Source organism: Periophthalmus magnuspinnatus, chromosome 1 (genome assembly GCF_009829125.3).
Source record: "Periophthalmus magnuspinnatus isolate fPerMag1 chromosome 1, fPerMag1.2.pri, whole genome shotgun sequence".
NCBI classification, from domain to species: Eukaryota; Metazoa; Chordata; class Actinopteri; order Gobiiformes; family Gobiidae; genus Periophthalmus; species Periophthalmus magnuspinnatus.
The window spans coordinates 1,862,309-1,881,099 of record NC_047126.1 but is presented as its reverse complement, the minus strand read 5'-3'; the positions used below and the strand labels follow the sequence as shown (position 1 = coordinate 1,881,099).

Below are 18,791 nucleotides of genomic sequence, written 5' to 3'. Positions count from 1 at the left end.
ATTTTTGCTGCTAGGTGGGTTATTTTTGTGAAAGAATTACGGTTTTTGACTGTGAGCGTGATAAGAAAACACGGTGGACAGTACAGTAGGACAGGTTGGATGATGCTGGTGGACAGAATAAGCAGTAGATGTGGTGAAACGTGGAGTCCTTTTAACTTACGGATAACAGAAAGTCTTTGATTGCATCTTTTTGAAATGTCCAGAGTGTGAAAGTCAAAGGTCAGTTTATGATCAATTATGAGTCCAAGATATTTGAAATGTTCAGCAGTGTCTATTGTGATATTGTCAATGATGGTAGAGTCAAATATTCCAGGGTCAAAGGTCATTTCTTGTGTTTTCTTGAGATTGGGTTGAAGATGATTTTCTGTAACGGTTATTATCAGTGTTACGGACCTTTAGTTTATTTTTGTACCATCTATATCCACGTTTGAACATTATTTTGTAAGAATAGAGCTAATTTATAACTTTTTTTACTACATCTCCACGCTCCCGTTTTGTTCTACACTTGGTTTTAACATCATTTCGTTGCCCGCTGCCGCCACCCCTGGACCAAATGGCACGTAACAGTTAGATTCATCATTTTGGTCTTAAATGTTCATATTAACCCACTCTACATGATCCTAGGTTCATTTTATTTAGTTATTTTAATGTTTGTTTGTTTTTTTTTGTTTTTTTACTTATTTTGAGTTTATTTATTATTATTACTATTATTATTATTATTATTATTTTAGTTATTCTGAGTTAATTTTTTGAGTTATTTTGAGGTTTTGTTTTTGTTTTTTTGAGTTTTTGTTGTTTTTTTGGTAAGTTATATTGAGTTAATAAATTTTTTGTTATTTTGATTTTATTTATTTATTTATTTATTTTTAGTTTTTTGTTTGTTTGTTTTAAGTTATTTTGAGTTTGTTTTTGTTTTTTTGATCCGTGAGGGTAGGTTTCTGGTATATTTTCATTTTTACGGTTACTGTTTAGTCCAGAAAGTGCATATGCATCGTCTGCTTCTTCTTAATAAATGGTCAAATTTTTATTATTTTTTATTATTTATTTTATTTTCCACTTTCAAGACACTCAAAGACACATTCACACACAACGACAGCAGATATCTATGCGAGCTGGAATCGCATCGCCAACCTGACCGCTCAACGATTGAAGTTTATGTCGAGAGCGAGATTCAAACCGACAACGTTCAGATCGTTGGACTTCGCACTTTACCAACGGAGCTACTGCGGATCCTTCGTCAGAGCGTCAGAGTCTTCTTCATGTGTGATTTGATGTCGTATCGAGGTGGTTTGTGATCTCCTGATTTGATCGCTTCAACTGTGTCGTCCATGTTCTTCCTCGACAGGTGGAGAACAGGTTGTTTTGTTGTTTTGAGACCGTGCTCTTCCTTTAAGATGCCGCTCCTGATGCCAGACAGCGGGTTCCCCATCGCAAATCCCTCGTTTCTCCTGTAGCTGCTTCTTCTGCACTGAAAATATCTGAATAACCACGCGACGTCCTCGGCTCTGACTGTTCTTTTTTGTGTAATGTTTCTGATCTGAATCTGATTTAAGGCGGTTGTGCGCAGCTGTGGGAGTTTTTGTAAATACCGAGACCACGTCATGTGAAGTCGATGTCCTCGTTCAGTTCTTCTGTGTCGTTGTCTTGTTCTTTGATGATATCTGTGTGATCTTTCTGTCATCGGGGTAGGATCCGAAAAGTTTCTCTCAAAAACTTTTCCTCCAGTTTGCAGAATTAAAATGTTCTTTGACTACGTTGTTTTTGGCGAGTCCGAGAAAGGCTTAACGAGTTCTACTGGAGCGTCGGAGATTTTGTGCGTCGCTGATCTGATACGATCAACTACTGGGTTTAAAAACGCGCTGGGTTTGTATCTTTGGTGTAGATTCTTGGTGTTATTCTGGCTGTGGGACTGAAGTGACTGTATTTCTTTCATTACATTGGAGCCCGAGTAGTAGATTAACAACTCTTTCCGTGTTTTCTGCGTTTTTAATCTTAATATTCATGTTTTCGTGGCTTGTTTTTCATATTTCTCATTATGTTTATCTCTGGCAGGAGCTTGCACTTCCTCATTAATCATGTTTACGGGTGGGGACTTCGCGGTTTGTAGTTTCGCTGCTATTTTATCCTGTTATTCTGACTTTTCTTCTTGGCTGTGTCTGAATGTCTCCCCCAGCCCCTGACCCCTCGTTCGACCAGCTCCAGAGTCAGGAAAAAGTCTAAAGTCTAAACTCTGATAAAACCTGATTTGTGTCATAAATACTGATCAGATTGGACTGGGACATGTTTTTAAACAGAAATAATCATCAGACAAGTTTATGTGGAGCTGGATCTCACAAAAACAAACTACATTTTTATATTTTTTTTTCCGTGAAGTGTAAATTATGGCTCTTTTAACAACTCGAGCTAAAGCGGCTGACGCTAGCAACTCTACAGCATCAGTTTATTTCAGTGTTTTCTTCATAATCAGGATCCGCAGTGATAAACCGACGTTTCTCTGCTTCATTCAGTCGTGTTTTATCCAGTTTTTCCAACTCTCCCAGAACCTGACGTCCACTACGTGTCAAAGTGCATTGTGGGAAATTTTGACCGCACTATTTTCTCATCGACTGGACACTCAGACGGCGGTAAAAATGGCATGTCCTGTAAATATTCGACCACAGTCTCGAAAATCAGGCTGTGGGGATGATGTGATTGTGTGTGTTTTGTCTTTGTTTATTTTAATTTAATTTATTCGGTTAGAAAAATGCAGGTTAACGAACAGAAATGATTCAACATGATGTAAACACTTTGGATTATAGACAAAAGATCATTTATATGTGTTATCCCAAAAGGCTGAGGTCACAAAAGGGTCAAATTGCACATTACACCCATTGCACATTTCATTCATTGCACATTTCTCACATTGCACATTACACACATTGCACATTCCACTCATTGCACATCTCTCACATTGCACATTAGACATATTGCACATTCCACACATTGCACAGTTCCCATTATTGCACCATCCAAGATATTGCACATTCCATTATTGCACATTTCTCACATTGCACATTCCACACATTGCACATTACGCACGTTGCACATTCCACTTATTGCACATTTGACACATTGCACATTCCACACATTGCACATTACGCACATTGCACAGTTCCCATTATTGCACCATCCAAGATATTGCACATTTCATTCATTTCAGTCAGTTTGTCCCATTCAAGACAATTACATTTAGATATTTTAAAATTATAGTTTATATTTCCTTCTTTAAGTGTGCGTTGTTTTAATTTTACTGTATGTTTTCGTGTCTTGTGTATCTTGTGCGTCCATAATCGTGATGTTTATCTTTGGCAAAACAACCTCCCTCCAGACAGATAAAAGTCGGCGTCCAGCAGAAATCTGACCACAACCAAAGAAACGAGGCCAAACATCTTCAGTCTAAAGCGTCTGGTCCAGGTCGGCGGTGGCAGATCTTTCTTCTGTCACATTTCCGGGTGGTAACGTCGCTGTTTTTAGAATCCCGCTATTTCATCCCGGAAACACGTAACTGTAATACTCATATGGAATTATTCGCGGAGGCCATGGCTGCCACCGAACGCGCCGCTTCTGCCATTTCTGAGGTGTGAAATAACACGTCTGTACGTAAGAATCTAAAGTACAGGCCTCACACCATCATTCGCCTGTCTCCATGGCGACAGATGGGTTTAGCGCCGTCGGCTCTTTCGTCCTCACACGGCGGCGAAAATAAATTCTAACTATTTAACTGAAGTATATTTTATTTGTGTTAGTTCTTTTTTAAAATTGTAGTTTAAACTGGAAGATTATTGTGATCTCGAAATATAAAATCCTTGCTCAAAATAAACGTCACACTCGCAGATCTGTGTTAAAAGGAGGATCTTCTCCGACATAACTTTGGCCCGTCCCTCATGACGCGATAATAAGCTCGTCTGTACTTTTATAATGAAAATCCTGAGAGGAAATGGCCACATATATCCATCTGATATAACGGTGAGTTTATTATCTCTGTGCTGGATCTGCGTCTCCACGACGACGAATCACGTAAAACGAATCAGACACGACGCACAAAAGAAGAGCCACAAGTGAATGAAAATGAGCCAAAACAAAAGTCTGTGGAGAGGTTTTTGCAAAGAGGATAAGACCAACTGAGGAGCCAGAAGAGGAGCCAGAGCAAGAAGAGGAGCCAGAAGAGGAGCCAGAGCAAGAAGAGGAGCCAGAAGAGGAGCCAGAGCAAGAAGAGGAGCCAGAAGAGGAGCCAGAAGAGGAGACAGAAGAGGAGACAGAAGAGGAGCCTACGACCTCCAAGAAAAAGAAAGATAAATTTAACAGACAACACCAGGAGTCCTACTTAAACTATGAGTTTGTCTCTACAGGTGAGTCTCACGCCCGAGTCCACGAACGGAAAGACAACGAGACAATGAAACCTTCAAATCTGCTCCAGCTCATGGAGACGAAGCACCGGGATTAAAAGATAAGACTTTAGAGGTTTTTTTAAAGAAACAAACGTGAACAAGAAGGAAAGAAGAAACTCTGATTCAGTGAGTTGTATTTTTATGCACTTAACTTATTTTTGCCACATTTATCTGCCACGTGTTTGTACCACAGTTAAAAATGCACTTACCTTTAATTCCTGCTTGTGTGTTATGTTCCTTTCAATTTATATGTGAATTTTATCATTTTGGTGTTTTTTTATTTTATTTTTGAAAAACCGGGAGGACGCTCTGTGCTCACCGTACCGTCAACGCACGTTTTGCCCACGTTCTTAGGGGTGTGTCCGACGCAGACTCAGGTGGACGAAGCGACGCGGGGCAGACTCATATGTTTAAAGTTTTGGAGGTATATTTTTTTTCTTTTTTGGGGAACATGGTTTAACACTGCAACATTTTCGACACTACTGTTGTGATTTGATCGTTTCCCGGGACACGTTGAAGTCATTTGGACAGACTGCATTTTGTTTTGTGGTATCGACATTTATCTGGAAAACGTGGAGGGAATAAACAGAGCGATGTCTTGTCATTTGTACACGGAATAATGACGGATTAGCAGCCGTTACACGTAGAAGGCCGGTCTGTGAAAATAAAACCTACATTATTCCGGTCCGTGGTGCAAAAAGGCCGGGGATCTCTGTCGTAAACACACTATAGTTGTTTGCACAAAGCGTACAGGTTAAAAAAAAACCTAAACAAACAATATAAACACTGTTATTTTAGGGGTTTTTTAGGGTTTTTTTTCCGTAGAAACCAGGTCCAAATGGCTCTTTGGGTGATAAACGTTGGGGATTCAACTGGAACATTCAAAAAATCAACAAAAACTCCGTGGAGACAAGCTGGTGGAGATCACACACACTGCAGAAACGTTACACACCGAGCCTTTAAGTGATAAATTAATCCATAGCAGAGCGTGAAAACATTATAAACTACTCTACAGTTCTGCGTTCTGCTCTTAAGCGGCGACACTGACCCTTCAGCTCCACTCAAAGAAAAGAAAAGAGCGGGAGGTCGAGACGTGACATCTGCGCTCGGCCGTCGCACCGACATCTGCCGCGTTTATACGTAAAGCGATAAATTCAACGTTCAGGACTCTTAAAGCGCTTAACGTTAAGGATCCGGACGCACGTTCATCCACACACTCGTACATCAGAGGGAGCAGACAGGACGTAACACGAGATAAGTGTCTTGCCCAACGACACAATGACAGTGTTCATCTGTGGGAGATGGAATCGAACCGACAACCTGTGGGTCAGTGGATTTAACCGCTCTACTAATGTTTATGTTTATTTGAATAGAGACGGATTCGACAAACACACATGAATGACAAAAATGATTCTGCAGAAGGGCTGACGTTCATGTCGACAGCGGGATTTGAACCGGCGACCTTTGGTTACGAGGACGAGCAGCTGAACTACTGTCGCCCGGACCGATTTGTACTTCACGCATTTCTTTTCTTTTTTTCTGGTTTTGACATCTGCACAATTTGCATAAAACATCATAAGACATGAACTCTGTGAAAGTCGACACGGAAATCGCACCAAGACGGAGACGGTCGTTTCTCGTAAAGGGGGAGAATTACATCTGGACACGATCTGTCTTTGACGCACAACAATATAACATGAGTGTGGAGGACACAGATCGTCTCAGATCCGTGTGTGTGTGTGTGTGTGTCTGTGGGGGTGTGTCGGGGTGTCTCTGTGTGTGTGTCTGTGTGTGTCTCTGTGTGTGTGTGTCTCTGTGTGTGTGTCTGTGTGTGTCGGGGTGTGTCTGTGTGTGTCTCTGTGTGTGTGTGTCTCTGTGTGTGTGTCTGTGTGTGTCGGGGTGTGTCTGTGTGTGTCTCTGTGTGTGTCTCTGTGTGTGTCTCTCTGTGTCTCTGTGTGTGTGTCTGTGTGTGTCTCTGTGTGTGTGTGTCTCTGTGTGTGTCTCTGTGTGTGTGGGGGTGTGTCTGTGTGTTTCTGTGTGTGTCTGTGTGTTTGTGTGTGTGTCGGTGTGTGTGGGTGTGTGTGTGTCTGTGTGTGTGTCTGTGTGTGTCTCTGTGTGTGTCTCTCTGTGTGTCTGTGTGTGTGTGTGTCTCTGTGTGTGTGGGGGTGTGTCTGTGTGTTTCTGTGTGTGTCTGTGTGTTTGTGTGTGTGTCGGTGTGTGTGGGTGTGTGTGTGTGTGTCTGTGTGTGTCTCTGTGTGTGTGTGTGTCTCTGTGTGTGTCTCGGTGTGTGTGTCTCTGTGTGTGTGTGTCTCTGTGTGTGTGTCTCTGTGTGTCTCTGTGTGTGTGTGTCTCTGTGTGTCTGTGTGTGTTTCTGTGTGTGTGTGTCTCTGTGTCTCTATGTGTGTGTGTGTGAAGTCCTTTGTCTACGTCAAAATAAACTTTACCACAGGAAGAAAACCATTTGTTTCGTTCTTTTCCGTTGCTTCTTTTATTCCACAAATTAAATGATTTATTTCCCTCGTTTGTGGTTTAATCCATGAAAGTTCTGGGAGTTTGTGTAAAAGACACAATAATGAAAACAAATGAAATAAATGAAAATAATGAAAAAAAAAATGAAATGGTCACAGTTTTTCCACCTTCAAGGCTCAAAGTGGTTTATATGAAGGAACCACACACACATGCACACAGTCACACAATCACACACACAGTCACACAATCACACACACAATCACACACACAGTCACACAATCACACTCCAGTATAGAACAGAATACACACCGTGTGTGTGTGTGTTTATGTAACGTCTCTGTGTCGTGTGGACGACTTAAATAAAGAGACAGATAATTATTTTTTTTAAATAATTAGTTTTTTCCAAACAGAGATAATGACTTCACTGTTATAAATAAAATCTGCGGCGTATTTATTTTATATTTTTCATTATGTGTTTATGTGTTTCAGTGTCCTTAGCGCCCCCTTCTGACAGATATAAGGCAGTGTCCAGCAGGAATCTGACCAGAAAAACGCAGCCAGACGTCTTCACTCCTACAGCGTCCAGGTGACAGATTTTATTTATCTTTTGCGATGGATCAGACCTGGACGACGGAGGATTACACAGATTTGTCCTCGTTGTCATGGTGACCCGTTTCTGGTATTGAACGATCGTAGAACTTCTGCTGTAAAGCGCAAGGTTAAAGGAACAATGAGGCTTTGTCTTCTGCCGGAGTTTGAGAGGCGGCTCGTGCGGTTTCATGGTTTCGTCGTTGTTCATCCCGTGGACCAGTGAGACCAAGATTTATTGTTGATCAGTGTAGATAAACTGAGCGTCTCATTCACAAACGTCCTGATAAATGTGTAAGTTTACGGTAAAAATAAATGCAACACACTGGCCCCTGGTTTATCGCGGGGGTCACGTTCTAAAAATAACCCGCAATAGGAGATATTTTTACAATTATTCTCTGTTCTCCTCCTCTGACCCCGCCTCTTCCTTCTCTGACCGCTCCTCCTCCTCTGACCCCGCCTCTTCCTTCTCTGACCGCCCCTCCTCCTCTGACCGCTCCTCCTCCTCTGACCCCTCCTCCTCCTCTGACCGCTCCTCCTCCTCTGACCCCGCCTCTTCCTCTTATTGCTGCTGTCGTCCTTTTGTTATTTTCAGCGCGTCCAGAAGTCCAACTTTTAATAATGATGCTGCATTATACAACTTCAATTTATTTATTTATTTTATTAATATTATAGGTAGAAATTAAAATAAAAAAAAATAAAAAAAATTATATATAACTAAAAAAAAATTTAAATAAATGAATAAATAATAGCAGTAGTAGTAATAAACAAACAAAACAAAAAAAAAAAAACAAGAAAAATAAAACAGATGTGTCTTCTGCACACAGCTCATGTCTCGTCTGGATTGTGGAAAGACTCAGACTCAGTCACAGCTGTGAGACCTGGGGCCCTGCAGTAAATAAAGAGACAACGCGGCTTCTGCACATCAGCGTAGGACATAAATAGGTGGAGCAGACAGAAAAAGTGAAAGTACAACACATTTTCTCTGCGTTTCACCCGGGGCTGCAGACTCTGCTCTGATCAAACATTTACAGAAGAACTTTACTTCAAAATGATGTTACTCGAGTACAAAGTGATGGTTCAGGAGAAGAGACGACGCGTTTTACATCTGAAAACACTATAATAATGCACACTGTGGGATTTTTCAAGGTAAAACACAAAAATGAGACAAAGTAAATCATATCTGAGGAGGGTTGTTTTCGTAGATTCACTCAGAGGGAAAAAAATAAACTTTGACTTTACTACTGTCGACATTGTAAATAAATATTACTTCAACTACACAGAGTTCTACAGTTTTATTTAAGTTTCTCAAATAAACTCAACTGGGAACTGCTCCGTCTGCACAAAGAGTCAGAAGTTTGGACTTTTTTTTCATGTATTTTTCTTTTTTATGTGGAACATGCAGCAGAAAAATAACTCGACTAAATGTTTTTTGACAAAGCAACATGTCGCTATGTTGAGGATTAAAATATAAAATATAAAAAAACAAATTAGTAGAGATATTTTTATACTTTATTCCTTTGCTATATAATTTTATAAATATTTTTTCTATTATGGATTCTCTCTAAAGCATCAAAACTATAAATGTGGAACGTAGTAAACAAAAATAAACTCAAAATGACTCCAGACTTATTTAAAACCCTTAAAAGTTTGACCACGTTGACCTTGATTTGCACTTTGGACATTTTTGACGTGGGACAGATGTCAAAGCGTCGATACTTTGAGGAATTTTAATCTAAAATATAAAACATATATTTTTCTTTGCTTCATAATTGGCTCTGTGCACAACAGCGCCCTCTACCTCACTGTTAGCGTCACTACTTCCTGTTAGCATCACTACGTCCGGTTAGCGTCACTACTTGCTGTTAGCGTCACTACTTTCTGTTAGCGTCACTAAGTCCGGTTAGCGCCACTTCTTCCTGTTAGCGTCACTACGTCCAGTTAGCGTCACTACTTGCTGTTAGCGTCACTACTTGCTGTTAGCATCACTACTTCCTGTTAGCATAACTACGTCCGGTTAGCATCACTACTTGCTGTTAGCATCACTACTTCCTGTTAGCATCACTACGTCCGGTTAGCGTCACTACTTGCTGTTAGCGTCACTACTTGCTGTTAGCATCACTACTTCCTGTTAGCGTCACTACTTTCTGTTAGCGTCACTATTTCCTGTTAGCGTCACTACGTCCTGTTAGCGTCACTACTTCCTGTTAGCATCACTACTTCCTGTTAGCATCACTACGTCCGGTTAGCGTCTCTACTTCCTGTCCAGTTTTATTTCTGAGGTTTTTGCAGAGTCTCGCTAAAATAACTTTAAAGGTCAGACAGTGGACAGAGAGCTGCAGGTCTGTTGGGGGTCAGGGGTCAGAGGTCAGTGGGTCAGGGTCAGACAGTGGACAGAGAGCTGCTGTTTATTTTATATTTTACACATTTAATAAAAGTTAGCAGACGCTTTGAGACGTGGCGAGCTAACTAGCGAGTCGATTTCATATTATTTTGCTTCATATATTTAATGTTTTTATTGTTGGTTGTGAGGAAAATGCTCAGTTTAATCCCTTTTCTGTATAAAACGTAGAATGAGAGTGTGTGTAATCGTCCTCCTGTCGCTCTAGCGCCGCCGCGGTCATTACCTGTGTAGTGCCCGCCGTGCATTCCTCCGTGGTGGTTGCACACGGCGTACAGGTCGTACAGGTAGTCGTGGGGCAGCGTCAGGTCGCCGGGCTGCTGGCTCTGTCTCCATGACGACGGCCAGGGTCCGTTGTTGAGGTTCTTGGTGCTGTGGCTCCTCTTGACCACGTGAGGAGCCATGTCCAGCCCGCACAGGGGGAAATGCACCTGGGTGGTCAGTTTGTTCCTCCTCTCGCCGACCTGCAGGACACGAACGACATGAAATCAGCACGAACACAAGCAGCTGCACCCAGTCCTCCTCGACCAGTCAAAAGTTTGGACACACGTCTCATTCAGTGTGTGTTTTTGTGTATTTTTACTCCTTTTTACTTGTTGTATACGCACAGAAGACATGAAATATATAAAGTCAAATATATGTAATTATGTAGTACTAGTACAGACTCTAACTCTCTTATTTTATTGTTGTTTTCTTTGAGACATAATTCCATATGTGTGTGTTCATATATTTGATCTCTCCTGTGTTTATAAAATGTAGAAAGAAAAAGAAAGAAGAACATTAAAGCCGCAAGTGGCATCGAACGGCCCCTCGTTCCTTGCACTTTTGGGCTGTACTACTGCCAAAAATGCAACAACGTGCGTTTTTGAGACGTCGCCATGGCAACACCGTGCAAAATACAAACTTGGCCCCTCAGACTTTTTTGACGGGGACGACCTGAAGAATCACTGTGCCAAATTTCACGTCCGTCAGTGAAGCCAATAAGTTGTTATTTTACTTCGAAATGTACAAAAATGTTGACATTCTCCCATCAGGATAACGTGGGCTCTTTCGCTCATCGCCGTGGCAACACAGTGAAAAATATGGAGATGTCGTCGCAAAAGCAAAAGAAACTCGATCTTAAAAAGACGCCGGATGAGAGGGCGTGTCCAAACGTTTGACTGGTCGTGCAATTTTAATAATAACTTTACTGACGGGAGTTTTTTTTTTACATAAATGGATATGTAATGTAAACAAAAAACAAACGGTCAAAAAGACGTTTTCACTTAATTTACAGATAAGAAAAGTGTTAGACATAAAACGTAGACCGTATAAAGACGTAAACTGAGTGAGAGCGACGTCATCCACAGTGTTCAGCTCCAAATGAAGCTCATCGCAAGTATCATAGCAACCAAAGAGCCAATCAGGAGCGAAGCTGTTGAAGGTAACGCCCCTTCCCGCCCACACCGCTGGTTTAGCAATCAAACCTGTTGCTAACGCTAACAGGAGAGAAAGAAGGACCTGATTTGTCTGTTATTAATGTTCATATCTTGATTTACAGACACAATAGTGAAATAAAAACCCCAGGATCATGTAGAGGGTTAATACGAACATTTAAGACCAGAATGAGTCTGAAGAAGCAGAGACAGAGAGAGGAGACAGAGATTTAAAAAATAAAATAAATAAATAAACTCAAAATAACAAAAACAAACAAACAAAAAACTCAACATAACAAAAAAAACACCTCAAAATAACAAAAAAATAAAATAAAAATAACAAAAAATAAAAAATAAATAAAAATAAATAAAACACCTCAAAATAACAAAATAAATAAATAAATAAAAATAACTTAAAAAACAAAACAAAAAGAAAACTCAAAATAAAAATAAAAATTGAACCCCAGGATCATGTAGAGGGTCTGACAGCAGCAGAGACAGAGAGAGGACACAGAGATTTTCCAAAAAAATAAAACAAATTCACTAAAAATAACAAAAACAAAAAATAAACAAACAAAAAACTCAAAATAACAAAAAAAAAAACAAAAACAAAAAAAAAACACCTCAAAATAACAAATAAATAAATAAATAAATAAAAATAACTTAAAAAAACAAACAAACCTTAAAATAAAAACAAAATCGAACCCCAGGACCATGTAGAGAGTTAATACGAACATTTAAGACCAAAATGAGTCTGAAGCTGCAGGTACAGAGACTCGATGGAGCAGGAAGTGCGCCCATGACCACTTCCTGTTTGGACTGTGGCGGCTCGCGGGTTAGCTACGTCTATTGTAATTGTGAAGGAAGAGGTTGCAGACCAGGGAGAGAGTTGAAAGACGTTTTACCTGATCAGAAGAGGAAGTTACAGACAGCAGCACGTGTGGTACATTTCAAGGGTTTTTCCAGCACTTATAGCCCAAAAAAGGTACAATCTACAGAAGAGTGGTTCTGTAAGGACTTAACTCATTTTACACCGTCTGTACAAAGTCATAAATGGATAAACCGGTAATAGAGAGGTGGAAAATGTCACGAAAAGACGTCTGTTCAACCTGAAGATGAAGAGCTGTGTCCTGTGACCGAAGCAGCAGGTTCTGGTGTAAACATCTTAAAATAAATGTGTCGCATTTTTACTGAGAAACAAAACAAAAATTTAGCTTTTATCCACTTACATAATCAGTCGATGGTTGTGTGTTTTGACGTAAAATGCCGTAAAACTCGTCAAATGTCCATCACGTTTGTCCACTTCTCAAATTAACGACAGTGAAGTTCTCAGAAACCGTTTTTCACAAGAGAATCCGTGAGTTTGAGTTGATTTTGTTTCCGTGCAGAACTCAACCGATTTTTAACGAACACCAGGGACAAACTCAAAACATCCAAATCTGAACGTTATCTTTTACTTGTAAATTTTTCTGATTTAATAAAACGCCACGCAACTTATGAAATGAAAACCCAGGAGCAGACGTCACTCAAACTGAAATACCAGCGCTGATTCTACCCAGTCCTCCGGTAAAAGACACATTTTCTATTCATAAACGCGAGGCTAATTGGAAAATTGTGCACGAGGCAAAGGAAAAATGAAATACACTGAACTCTGAGTTAGAACGACAGCTCTGATTAAAAAAGTTCCACTGGAGAATTATATTAGTCTCACTCAGATAAAGATCACGAGACACAATGTTCCACAGAAGAGTTCAGGCTTTTTCTGCTTTGAGGAAAACTGTAAAATTCCACATTATGGCATTTAACGTTTCCCCACAGAGACAAGCGAGACTCAAGCGACAGGTCGGATCTGCGCAGAGTCGCTGTTTTTGTTTAAACGTGTCGCGTCTTCACTTTGTTTCTGTGGTCGTTCTGCCAACAGGGGGCGACCTTGAGCATATTGGACTTTTATTTTACAAACTCTTGGTGCAAAAGATTTAAACGATGAACTATTGTGTAATGTGATGTTATGATGTTTAAAGGTGCGTTTGTTTGTCCCTCTGAGCTGACGCAGGTTTGTTTAAAAAAATGTCAAATTTATGGTAAACAACTGTTATGTTTTCAGTGTGATAATGATCTTTATATTGTTCGAGTTGTCGTCTGTGTGTTTTAAATCACAAAACACTGATGTAAAGTGAGTTGTGAATAATTTTGCAGGTGCATTTGGTCTAATTGTAAATGTTTTTTCACTGTTGTGATTGACGTGAATAAAAGTAAATAAAGAGTGAGACAGACTGCGGGAATTTAATCAACGTTTTAGATCAAGAGCTTCTTCTGATGCACCTGTCGCTCCGTCAGAGTCGACACAGACACGAGTGCAGATCCGCTCATAGTAACACTGCAGGATTTTTGTGTTTTTAAGCAATAAAATCTCTTGTAATCAAATGTATGCAGATAGTTAAATCCATACTGTGGAACATTGCAGGCGATAAAATCTCCAAGTTGACAAGATCCCAGTCGGCCCTGTGTTTTGTGCCGTTTTCCTCCTCCTTCTGTGTCTGAGCCTGGAGCTGGGCGGAGACTCAGGCTCCTCCCACACACACCTGAAGCTGCACCTGGAGGCGACAGAGGGACGACCTGACCCTCAGCTCCAGATCGTCCTCGGGACCTGACCCTCAGCTCCAGATCGTCCTCGGGACCTGACCCTCAGCTCCAGAGCGTCCTCGTGTCCTCTGTGGTTCTGCTCTGCTTGGCTCAGTCACTCTGCTCTTCTGCTCGTCGTCAGACCCCACCCCCTGAAACTACGCCGCTCCTCCTCCTCCGGCCCAGCTCTCCACGACTGGTACAAACCTCTGATCCTCTGACCCAGGTCACCTCGACCTGTACAGACGTCCTCTCTGACCCGTCTGCCCACGGCCCGCTCGAAGACGCCGCCACACGACGATTTATGAGGCTTAATAATGGACAGTTTCCTCATTAATATAAAAAAATCTTGATGTGGAGACGCCGACGCGATGGGGTCAAATTTGAACGGTCACGCATAAAAAGAGTCTTTTTACAGGAATTTATTTAAAAGACGACCTTGGTTGGACGAAGAAAAAACATAAACCGTCGACATGAAAACAGAAAATGAGACTTTTAAAAAAATCTGCCACGACTGAAGCACTTTGTCGTGCGGCGGGTCCTGCAGAGCGAGGTGTTGATGTGTCGCTTTAAGAAAAAGTCACATGACCGACACTGCTGCTGTTTCACTCGTCACTGTCACATGCTCCGCCCCTTTGCTCCGCCCCTTTGCCCCATTATCTTCCCTATGTTTTATATTGATGCTTGTTTTGGGGCGTGGCTGGTCGCCGTATAAATCGGTCGCTCGGCCCTTGCTCTCTCGCGTCACGCTGGCCCTGCGCTCCGCCTCGCCCTCCACACCTGGGGCGCTCGCTCGTCGTCCGGCGCCCTCCGCTGGACAGGCCGCTCCACACCTGTGAGCTGCACTTTGCCCTGGTGGGTGTGGCCGTCCTGTGTTCGTCTTTTGTTTGGTCACGTTAGTTTGGGGAGGGTTTTGGTTTTAGGTCAGTGATGTCGGCGCCGGCTTCTACGACCCGGTACGGCAAACACGTTTTCACCGAGGGCCACATCGGCAAAATGGCTGCTCTAAAAGGGCCAGACGCAAAATAAATATAACTACTTTTTAAACTTGTTAATCAACTGTTTCTGTGTTTATTATTTATTCAAGTTTATTCAAGTTAATTGCGTATCTCCTGGTAAAAATGGTATTTTAAGACCATCAAACCTTTTAATTTACCCTGTTGAGGGCCACATAAAATGAGGATGAGGGCCACATTTGGCACGGGGGCCTTGAGTTTGACATACGTGCTGTACGGCGCTGGCCCCGGTCCTTTTGTTCTGTTTGGCTCATCAGCTCCACCTTTCTGTTGTTACTTTGTTTGGGCACGGGAGGAGGTTCGGGGCATTTTTAACGTGAATAAAATGAACTTAAAATAAACAATTTACTTTTTTGTAACCGGTTTGACTCCTGTGTCGTCTTTAAATATGTTTGATCCACCTGAGCCAAACTGTTTAAAAGTATCACATCTGCATCTGTCAACGGGATGAATCACCGTGAAAAGAAGAAAATGACCCATTCAAAGATGAAAAAAAAAAAAAAGACTTTCCCCTTCGACGTCGACAGAGCAAAGAGAAAAAACATCCAAACGTTTTCCACTGATCTTTGCAATTTTTATGTCTCCAGCTCCATCTGTGCCCGAGAGGAGATTTTCAAAAGCTGGAAATAGCGTAAAAAAAAACCTAATCGAATGAATGTCAAAACACTGGAACAACTTATTTTTTTGAGTACAATTTTCAGTGACATTTCAGTTGGTAAATTACGCTCAATTTCACTTTTATTTTCACATAAAATATCAAAGAATACCACAGGAAATAGTGTGACCAGGTCTTTGAATCAGTGTCTCCTCCGTCGCTTGCAGTGATGTAAACCTCCAGCAGGTGTCAGTGTAGAGCCGGGGTGTCAAACGCAATTTCACCGAGGGCCAATTTGCACAGATGTTAAAAAAAAAAAAGACTGTGTAACTGTCTATTTACCGATAAACTGACATTTTAAGACAGTCATACATTTTAATTTACCTCGTCTCGGCCACATAAAATGACATGGCGGGCCAGATTTCGCCCCTGGGCCTTGAGTTTGACATGTGGTGTAGAGTGACGCAGCCACACGACGGCACAGTATCAGTACAGTTTGGTGAAAGTGCAGAAACGCTTCACGACGCCTCATCTACACAACAGAACAGAAGCCCCTCCCCCAGAAAGAAGCCCCTCCCCCAGGTTTATACCGTCGACTTTAAAGCTGCCGCAGGTTTAACTTTGAGCAGAATCTGCCCTAAAAACTGTATAAAAACTCAAAAAGCTTTAAAAATAAACTATAAACACTTAAATATTGAATCAAAAAGACACTGAAAACAAAACAAAAACTTAAAGCAGTTTTTCCTCCACATGGCCGACATAGACCACGCCCCCTGTGTGTCCGGAGACTCAGGTGAGAACGTAAAGTAACAGGCGTAAGTGTGGAGTTTAAAATCAAATCGACCATAAATAAAAGACGAAACAAAACAAACGCGGGACAGTTTTGTTTGGTGTTTTGTTTTATATTGAAAAATGACTGGAAATGAACAAAAGTGTGAATAAAAACTAAATTATGGCTCAATTTATCACACTCGAGTAAACTATTTCGGCTTAAGGGGGCGCTATCCTGCTCTGTGGCTTCACCTGGACACAGAGGAGTGTTTTGTCCTGAGGGATGTAACGCTCCTCAAACGGCCCAGACTCACGACCTGCCGCCCGGACGCTTCATTTAAACACCGCAGGGACATTTTTGGCGTGTACTTTTCACTTTTCTGCGTCTGTAGCGGTGCACAGGGTGGATTTTGCGTCTGTGGACGTGTTTCCGCGGACGCCTCACCTGTCGGAAGCGTTTGAGGTGGAGGATGAGGATGTCGGGGAGCGTCCACAGACTCATCTTGACCATGCCCTGCTGCAGCTGTTTACAGTGAGGACACTTCCAGGCGTCGTCTGGGGCCAACTGTCGCACAAACACAGAGAAGCACAGAGTTTAAGAGGAGGTCACGGCATTTTGGTTTGTTTTTTCATCATTATCTGACATTTTGTGCTTTGAAAACTGCAAAAATTATCTAAAACGGCTTTGGAACAGAAATAAATCGACTGAATTTATATTAAAAAACTGCAGAATTCACAGTGGTATTTGACCTGAGCAGCATTTTTACTTTTTTTAAGCTAATACACATTTTTGAACCCTGTTTGTTTATAAAAGTAAAAAGTAGTAAATAAGAATAAATTTCCTTAAAAAACGCAACTTATAAATGTTTTTTTCTTCGTTATTTTGCTTTTTTTTTTTACTGGTGCGACTTCTACCCCAGAAAACAACAGGATTTACAGCAACATAACAGTTTATTTTCCTCTTTTTCTCTGTTGTCTTTTATTCATTTGTTCCGTTTGATTTTATTTGCTTGTTTTATTTGATTTTATTGTTTTTATTGGTAATGGTTTTATTGTTTTTATATACATATTTATTATTTTATTTTTGCTATTTGATTTTAGTTTAACCCTCTGATGCATGAATTATCAAAGCCTTGGTCAAGTGTTTTTCTTCTTCTCAGGACGTGAAACAACATCGTGAACTGCCTGTAAAAATGAATTAACTTGTGTTTTATTGTAAATATATGAACATGTGTTTCTTTTTATGCTTCGAAAAACATTTTAACATTTTTTTGGGGAAATTTCAACACTGTTTAGGTGAAATGTTTAGGCCTGAATAAGAAAAACAATCAGAAGAAATTTACTTGCAGTTACACCGACTGACCACTGAATTGTCCTCAATGGAGTGTGGCAGCAGAGAGCACTCCACATAAACCAATGCACCAGAGGGTTAAATGTTGATTTACTTTTATTTATAATGTATTTGTTTGTGAAATGTGCTGTATAAATAAAGTGGATTGGATTTTCTTAATAAACCAAATCAGAATCATCATTACTTTTATTGGGACGTGCAGCCGAACAGCAGAAGAATAAATAAATAATCAAAAACAAAGGTGAGAAAATATGAATATTCTCAGAAACATCAGATCTGCTGCTTCAAATAAACAAAAATGATAGAAATAAAAAGTGTGTTCAGCCGCTCTGCTTCACCAGAACTTTAAAAAAAACACACAAATTATAAAAACTGGAGAATCAAGTCTGTGAGTTTAAGAAATAATTGGCTCGTGTTGTTTCTGTGCTCGGCTGAATTCTGTCAGAAAAGTAAAAAAAATAAAAGAAAAAAGTAGATTAAAGGAGAAATGTGTCGTTTTTCTTTTAACAAATCTGTTTGGAAATAATGTCAATCCTGGAGGTTTTTTTTTTGTGCTGCTTTAACACATTTAACACAAATAAACCTGCAGATTTAGGCTGAGTTCTTCTCTCAAACTGAAAACACTCTGTTCCACCTCGTGATGTCATCGTGTGGTGATACAGGAAGTGCTCCAGTGTGTTTTTAAACTCCACACACCTTCATTTATAGAATCATTTGGATCATTTCAGTCCTGGAGGTGTCACTTATCTCGACTGAACTAAAGGTAAAAGGAGGCGGAGTTAACGTGAAAACTGCCACTTGATGACATCACAAGGTGGAACAGAGCGTTTGTGACAGACTAATAATAAAAGATTTTACAACAGCTGGAAACTGCAGAGAGAGAATGTTTATGAATGTGGATTGTCCCCTGATAAATAAATAAATAAATAAATAAATAAATAAATAAATAAATAAATAAATAAATAAATAAATAAATAAATAAATAAATAAATAAATAAATAAATAAATAAATAAATAAATAAATAAATAAATAAATAAATAAATAAATAAGGCAAAGAAAAATAAGTGAATAATTTTGTATCGACTCCAGTGAAAAAGTTTGAACAGAAATGACAAAAATATAAAACTCAGAACAA

The 18,791-nt window shown here is 40.4% G+C and overlaps 1 protein-coding gene across 1 annotated transcript in view; it reads right to left on the bottom strand.

Moving 5' to 3' along the window:
- usp43a (ubiquitin specific peptidase 43a) overlaps nt 1-18,791 on the bottom strand; it is a 138,008-nt gene that overhangs the window by 21,724 nt on the left and 97,493 nt on the right. Inside the window, exons 12-13 of the mRNA XM_055222320.1 lie at nt 16,750-16,869; nt 10,112-10,349 (exon numbers count right to left, since the gene is read on the bottom strand). Of these exons, the coding sequence (XP_055078295.1) occupies nt 10,112-10,349; nt 16,750-16,869 (358 nt within the window). The remainder of the gene's footprint in view (nt 1-10,111; nt 10,350-16,749; nt 16,870-18,791) is intronic.